Genomic DNA, 7,638 nt, shown 5'->3' on the forward strand with positions numbered 1-7,638 from the left:
TTATGAAGCAAGAAAAATCCAAAATATCTACTGAAGCTTAATGCAAGTAATAGTTAAAGTGAGAAAATCTTGGTAAAAAATCTTTAATTTGGGTTAATATACGATAACAATGTGTTTAAAGGAGAGAAATAAAAAAACCTTTCGAAACTTCGCAAAATCATACACCACAGTCTATATATTAAAAAATTACATATTTGAGACTAGCAAAAGTAATTTTTTTAAAATTACACTAAGTTATTTTTATTTTCCCGACCTTAAAATTTAAGTAATGATTACCCATATCATATATAAAAGAAGTACTCAATTATCGCTGGTTATACATCTTCTAAATGCTTATAAAAAGCACACTTCTATTCGTGCAATCACGTGTAGCGTTTTTCCAGATAACCGATATAAAATATATTGTGGTCAATACAATTAGCAATATTTCTTTCTGCGCAGAAAGGTGTAAAGGAAAAAACAAGCTAATATCTCTGTTTTCCACCAACAATTTCCAAGTCCAATAGGAAATCATAGCCAAGTGACGTCTTATCAATTTTTAATTAAGAAAAATAAATTAAAAGAAAAAGCTGGAATGGAAGGGGTAGTGTTGGAAATTGGAAAGCTAGGTAAGCTTCCATGTCAAAAGCATAACTGAGGATGGTGACATGTCAGACACGTAGGACCGGAACCTCGGCATGGATTCGCCACGTGGCATTGTCCTAATTTATTTTCCTATCTACCAACCGGGACCCCTTTGTGCCGTTAATAAAAACTGAATGTCACTCACACCACACCAGAGACACTACAGAGAGAGAGAGTGAGTGAGAGAGAGAAAGACGTTGCTTTTTAACGCCGGCGAGGAATTTCCGGTCACACTCGCCGGAAAACCCGTTTTCCATTTGCGGTTTAAAACTCTTCCGGCAAACTCCATATACTCCGTTCCTGCATTTCACGGTTTCTGGATCGAGTCTTCTACAATACTCTCGGTGCTGTTCTCTTCATTTTTTCTCCTTTGTTTTACTTTGAAGCTCCCCCAGAAAGAAAAAAGTACCTTACTTGCAAAGTGGGATTTAGGGTTTGGTTTACTCTTTAGTATTTATCTTCTGTGACCATTTCTTATTTTAGTTTACTTTTTTTGGGGGGGTTCTTTGTAACGTTTCCTCGAATTCCCTCACCCGCAAATGCTACTCTCAAGTCGTGTTCAACACCATTCCCTTTTTCTCCCTCACTCTCAAATCTAGCCGTTACCAAAAAACAAACAGCTTTTTTTTTTTTTTTGGTTTTGGCTTGAGCTTAATCTGAAGTTGGATTTCTGGGTTTTGCTTCCCTCGTCTAAATTCGGAGTCTTTGATCTTCGTTACTTGTTTCCCCCAGCTCAATTTCACATGGATGTTTAGTATTCCAAAAAAATGCGAGTGCTATTTTCAAGCATGAGAGTTTTTCTTCTTCTTGTGTGGTTGTTGGAGCTGGTTTGTGTTTCGGTGACCGCCGTGAACCCTTCTCTGAACGACGACGTTTTGGGGCTTATAGTGTTCAAAGCTGACATACGAGATCCGAAGGGGAAGCTCGCTTCTTGGAACGAGGACGATGAGAGCGCGTGTGGTGGTAGTTGGGTTGGGGTGAAGTGCAACCCTAGATCCAATAGAGTGGTGGAGGTTAACCTTGATGGGTTCTCGCTCTCTGGGAGAATAGGTAGAGGGTTGCAAAGGTTGCAGTTTCTAAGAAAGCTTTCACTGGCGAATAATAACCTCACTGGTGGGATAAACCCCAACATTGCTCGGATTGATAACCTTAGGGTCATTGACTTGAGTGGGAATAGTCTCTCAGGGGAGGTTTCTGATGATGTTTTCCGACAATGTGGGTCTCTCAGGACTGTTTCCTTGGCCAGGAACAGGTTTTCTGGGAGCATTCCCTCTACTTTGGGGGCATGTTCTGCTCTTGCTTCTATCGACCTTTCTAATAACCAGTTTTCTGGTTCTGTTCCCTCCGGGGTTTGGTCCTTGAGTGCTCTCAGGTCTCTGGATTTGTCTGATAACTTGTTGGAGGGTGAGATTCCTAAGGGGGTTGAGGCGATGAAGAATTTGAGGAGTGTTAGTATGACGAGGAATCGGTTGACCGGGAATGTTCCTTTTGGGTTTGGGAGTTGTTTGCTATTGAGGTCTATTGATTTAGGGGATAATTCTTTTTCTGGGAGTATTCCTGGTGATCTTAAGGAACTTACATTGTGTGGTTATCTTAGCTTGCGTGGGAATGCTTTCTCGAGGGAGGTTCCTGAGTGGATTGGGGAGATGAGAGGGCTTGAGACGTTGGACCTTTCGAACAATGGGTTTACCGGTCAGGTGCCGAGCTCTATTGGAAATCTTCAGTTGCTGAAGATGTTAAATTTTTCTGGAAATGGTCTCACTGGTAGTCTGCCGGAGTCTATTGTGAATTGCACAAAACTTTCGGTGTTGGATGTCAGCCGGAATTCGATGTCCGGGTGGCTTCCGTTGTGGGTTTTCAAGTCAGATTTGGACAAGGGTTTGATGTCAGAAAATGTACAGAGTGGGAGCAAGAAAAGCCCTTTGTTTGCCTTGGCTGAAGTCGCGTTTCAAAGTCTTCAGGTTTTGGATTTGTCTCACAATGCGTTTTCTGGCGAAATCACATCTGCAGTTGGAGGTTTAAGCAGCTTGCAGGTTTTGAATTTAGCAAACAACTCTCTCGGAGGTCCTATTCCAGCTGCCATTGGTGAATTGAAAACATGTTCAAGTCTTGATTTGAGCTATAATAAGCTGAATGGAAGCATACCTTGGGAAATAGGAAGAGCTGTGTCCTTGAAAGAACTGGTATTGGAAAAGAACTTCCTAAATGGGAAAATTCCATCGTCAATTGAGAACTGCTCTTTGCTAACAACTTTGTAAGTTCCTTTTCCCTGTCCCATCTTTCATTTTGGCGTTTTATACATGTGCTTGTATTTACAGTAGATATATAAATGTTGCTCTCACAATAATTTTAAAGTTTCATCAGACGGATTTGGCTAATCTGCATGCTGTGTATATTTGGTGAAAAGGTGTTTAACTCACTTTAATATACTCTTTGATGCATTTAACAAAAGCCAGCCTGCTTGTTCATTGTTCATATGCCATTGATGGAAACTTTTCTTTGTATTATAATTTATTCCATGTTCTATTGAGATGCGTTGGTTGCTTATCTTAATACATAAACACATAACACATTCAAGACATTTGAAACTCTTGGCTTTGATTTAGTCTAGCATGTAGTTTTGGTATTTTGGCATAAACATGCACAATGCAATACTTATTTATTTAGCAGCAACAACTTGGTTAAGTTCATTTATACTTTTAAGTTCTAAACTTCTATATATCCTACAAAATAGAAAAAGCAAAGAGGTTGAAGAAAAGATGTCAATAATTCATCTTGGGGAATGAATGGTGACAGTGACATGAATTTATTTTTATTATATTTTTTCTTGGTACTTAAATATCTGTTATTATTATGTGGCTTTGATGTTTATGGCATAGCAGTTTCATGCATTGTTTTTTTCAGTAGGAGCTATTATGTAGGTTTTGTAGTCCTGAGGTACATTTTAAAAATTCACACAGTAAGATGGTGAGATCCAACTGCTCCTTTTTTATTATTGCTCTGACTTACCTGGTTTTGCTTTGTTTTCTTTACCCCTTTCTCTTTGGTACATTCTGTAGGATTCTGTCCCAGAACAAGCTGAGTGGTCCAATACCTGCAGCAGTTGCAAAACTTACTAACCTGCGAACTGTGGATGTATCGTTTAACAGTCTCACTGGAAACCTTCCTAAGCAATTGGCCAACCTTGCCAATCTTCTTACCTTCAATTTATCTCACAACAACCTTCAGGGTGAGCTGCCGGCTGGTGGTTTTTTCAACACCATTTCGCCTTCCTCTGTTTCTGGCAATCCATCTCTTTGTGGCGCTGCAGTAAACAAATCATGCCCTGCTGTCCTCCCAAAGCCTATTGTTCTAAATCCCAACACCTCTACTGACACTGGTCCGGGTTCATTGCCTCCAAATTTGGGTCATAAAAGAATCATTCTCAGCATTTCTGCACTCATTGCCATTGGTGCAGCTGCTGTCATTGTAATTGGTGTTATTAGCATCACTGTTCTCAATCTCCGTGTTCGCTCCTCTACACCTCGTGATGCAGCTGCCCTCACATTTTCTGCAGGGGACGAATTCAGCCGTTCCCCGACTACAGATGCTAACTCTGGCAAGCTTGTCATGTTTTCGGGTGAGCCTGATTTCAGTTCTGGTGCGCATGCTTTGCTTAATAAGGATTGTGAGCTTGGGCGTGGAGGATTTGGAGCAGTGTACCAAACTGTTCTTAGAGATGGACATTCAGTTGCTATAAAGAAGCTCACTGTGTCAAGCCTTGTCAAGTCTCAAGAAGATTTTGAAAGAGAAGTGAAGAAATTAGGAAAAATCAGACACCAAAACCTCGTGGAACTCGAGGGTTATTATTGGACTACATCGCTGCAGCTGCTCATATACGAGTATGTCTCCGGTGGTAGTCTGTATAAGCATCTCCATGAAGGATCTGGTGGGAACTTCCTCTCATGGAATGAGAGGTTTAATGTGATTCTCGGAACAGCGAAGGCCTTGGCACACTTGCACCATTCCAACATTATTCACTATAACATTAAGTCAACCAATGTCCTTCTTGATAGTTACGGTGAACCAAAAGTAGGGGACTTTGGCCTAGCAAGACTGTTGCCAATGCTTGATCGATACGTTTTGAGCAGCAAAATTCAGAGCGCACTCGGCTACATGGCGCCAGAGTTTGCCTGCAAGACGGTGAAAATCACCGAGAAATGCGATGTATATGGGTTTGGTGTCTTGGTCTTGGAGATCGTCACAGGGAAGAGGCCAGTCGAATACATGGAGGATGATGTGGTGGTACTATGCGACATGGTGAGAGGGGCTTTGGAAGAAGGCAGGGTGGAGGAGTGCATTGATGAGAGGCTCCAAGGGAAGTTCCCAGCAGAAGAAGCTATTCCTGTCATGAAACTAGGCTTAATATGTACTTCTCAAGTGCCATCTAACAGGCCTGACATGGGAGAGGTAGTTAACATATTGGAGCTGATAAGATGTCCCTCGGAAGGACAAGAAGAATTGGCATGAATTAACTTGCGATTTTCTTAATTAGGAGGATAGACAATGGGATGTCCGGGGAAGAAGAATCCGGCTTTATTTATTAGAAAAGCGAGGAATTATTTTGTTGCAAAATGTTTACTTTTTCATTGTAATTTTCTTCCTTGTTAGTTAGTCTCTAGTTGTTGTTTGTTTTTAAGATTTCTCTTATGTTATGCTACTACACCTAGGATGCCGGATTCCTTTTCACCGGGTTTCGTTTTGGACCCCCCTTGAAAATTGTTGCTCAAATACTGATCTTTCATGTTCTAGTTTGTTTGTTTTGGTGTCGCACTTATTGTTTCGGACTGCTTTTTGCTTTTCTATATGTTTGAGAATGACCATATATTTTTTTGTCCGTACGCCTTTGGTATGAGGCTTATACAAAGAGGAAAGAGCGCAAACTCTAGCACTAGTACGCATATGGTATCATTTTGTGATGCCTTTTTATTCCCCTTGAGGAGGGAAATTTTGGGAAAAGTTAATGGCCTCTAATAATTTTAGTTATGATAGTGTTGTTTAGGTCCATGTTGTGTATGATTGAATTCAAGAGGTCAACTTGCCCAAGAGATCATACGTAATGTTATGGAAGGGAAAATGGAATCAACATTGTATTGTCTCTAGTTTAAAAATTGATCTTGCACTGATTTCGTGCTGGAATGATGTGGTTGTTGGGCTTAAAATGAATTTGACAGATACAACTGACTAGATGTTTCTATTTATAAAAAAAACTATGGAATAAAATAAAGTGCCAATTTAGAAGTCAAAAGTGATTTAAGAGCAGCCTTGGGACTTCCTAGATTCTTAGAACTAATTTTAAAGAAAAAAATATTTATTTAAAATCTAATGAGCAATGCATATAATGGAATGCCAGCATTGCATTTTGCATATAATGGAATGGGAAGAAGAAAAGGTCATAGGGAAAAAAGTGGGTGTATGCAGAGAGCACGCTTAAAGATCACGACGACAATAGTAAATCTCTCTTGTTGGATTAAAGAATATTACCCGATATGATGCTGTCGGAATAGAAGCTCTCTTTTCGGTGTTATATTACTTCCCATGTTCGTTGCTTTTTCTTTTTCTTTTTTGAATTCCTTACTTCCTAGCTCTCGTACTGAGCTTTTCATTTAGTTTTTTTTTATATTATTATTATTATTATTGTGATTTTGAATATATTTGAATGTCCAATTTACTTTATTTACTCACTCAATATTTTATAGTAGATTACATAATTTAGTAGTTGACAAATAATTGTAAACTAAGGTACTATGATGATTGCCTTAAATCACACTCAAAAATAGTACCTTATCAGAATAAAATAATGAAAATAATCTGTAAAAAATAATAATAAGGATGACAGGAGATTTTTAAAACTTACCCCCCTGGATTTTTAGCTTGAAGCTAATACAGTAATATCTCTAGCATATTTGATTTTTAGCTTGAAGCTAATACAGTAATATCTCTAATTCTCTGTTGTTCCTATATTATTTCCCCTATTTCATATTTATTGCCACTGGATTCTTGCCAACGATTTTACCACGATGAATTCAATACCTGATTTGACATGGTTTGTTCTTTTCCTCTATTTAGGCCGACTAGCTAGGCTTGTTCCAAATCAAGTGATTTATTGAAAGAATGAGAAAAAGGTGTCACTGGAATTTTTATTTTTTTTTCAAAGCAATCGTAATTAAGGATTTTTGGTTTTTGCATGGATTTTTTTAAGTATCCTTATAAGTTTTGATTTTTTAAAATTGATTATAAGATTATTTTTCAATTTAGGATTTAATCGTATTATTATCTCTTTTTAAGAATGTATTTTACAAGAATCAAATCAAATTTTTCTCGCAAGCTATACTGTCAACTAAACTATATTAATTTGGATATGATAATATAAGTTTGGGTTAAGTGGTCTATACTCATGTCCTTTACCATATCACAAGGCTATCGACGGTAAAAAAAAAAAACACGTATACACACTTCTCTAGGCTTCTGGGGCATATTCTATTGTCCATTCTTCCCCTCAAAACAAGAAAAGGAAAAGGCGAGAGAAAAGAATGAATCGAAGAAGCCTTTACGGGTAGGATAACCATGTGCATATGTAGGAAGCAGTGACTTGTCCCTATTTTACTAATGCAGTATAAATTAACAAAAATGGTGTTGGGCCCAATGGAACCTAGTGCATTGGCTTTCTCACCGTCAGCAATTAAGCACATGATGGACCATTCATTTATTTCACTATTACCACATGGAATATCCCAGGGGATCATGGGAGGGAATTCTATACTTCACATAATTTTATTTTATTTTTGTTTACGTACCTTATATTATCTTTGGTTCTATTTATAAAAAATAAGTTATAATATAAATAAAATTGGATGCAGTATAATGTTTGAGCGCAACAATTTCATTTTACAAAATGCAGAAAACGGTATTTTATGAATCTTTTACTAAAGAGAGAATGAATCTCAAAATAAAAACTGAATTTTTAAACAACAC

General features: G+C 38.1%; 1 protein-coding gene across 1 annotated transcript; it reads left to right on the forward strand.

The window, feature by feature from the left end:
* The first annotated feature begins 766 nt into the window (after positions 1 to 766).
* LOC114415685 (probable LRR receptor-like serine/threonine-protein kinase IRK) lies at positions 767 to 5,445 on the forward strand. Its single transcript, XM_028380493.1, has 2 exons — positions 767 to 2,878; positions 3,684 to 5,445. The coding sequence occupies exons 1-2, from the start codon at positions 1,392 to 1,394 to the stop codon at positions 5,131 to 5,133; spliced, it is 2,937 nt and encodes a 978-aa protein (XP_028236294.1). The 5' UTR covers positions 767 to 1,391; the 3' UTR covers positions 5,134 to 5,445.
* The last annotated feature ends 2,193 nt before the right edge of the window (positions 5,446 to 7,638 follow it).

The sequence above is a fragment of the Glycine soja genome, chromosome 6 (assembly GCF_004193775.1).
Source record: "Glycine soja cultivar W05 chromosome 6, ASM419377v2, whole genome shotgun sequence".
Lineage (NCBI taxonomy): Eukaryota > Viridiplantae > Streptophyta > Magnoliopsida > Fabales > Fabaceae > Glycine > Glycine soja.

Bases quoted from the DNA above. Each gene is read 5' to 3' on its own strand.
- LOC114415685 (XM_028380493.1), top strand. From the start codon at position 1,392: ATGCGAGTGCTATTTTCAAGCATGAGAGTTTTTCTTCTTCTTGTGTGG. The intron at 2,879-3,683 runs GTAAGTTCCTTT...TACATTCTGTAG, and splicing joins TGCTCTTTGCTAACAACTTT to GATTCTGTCCCAGAACAAGC.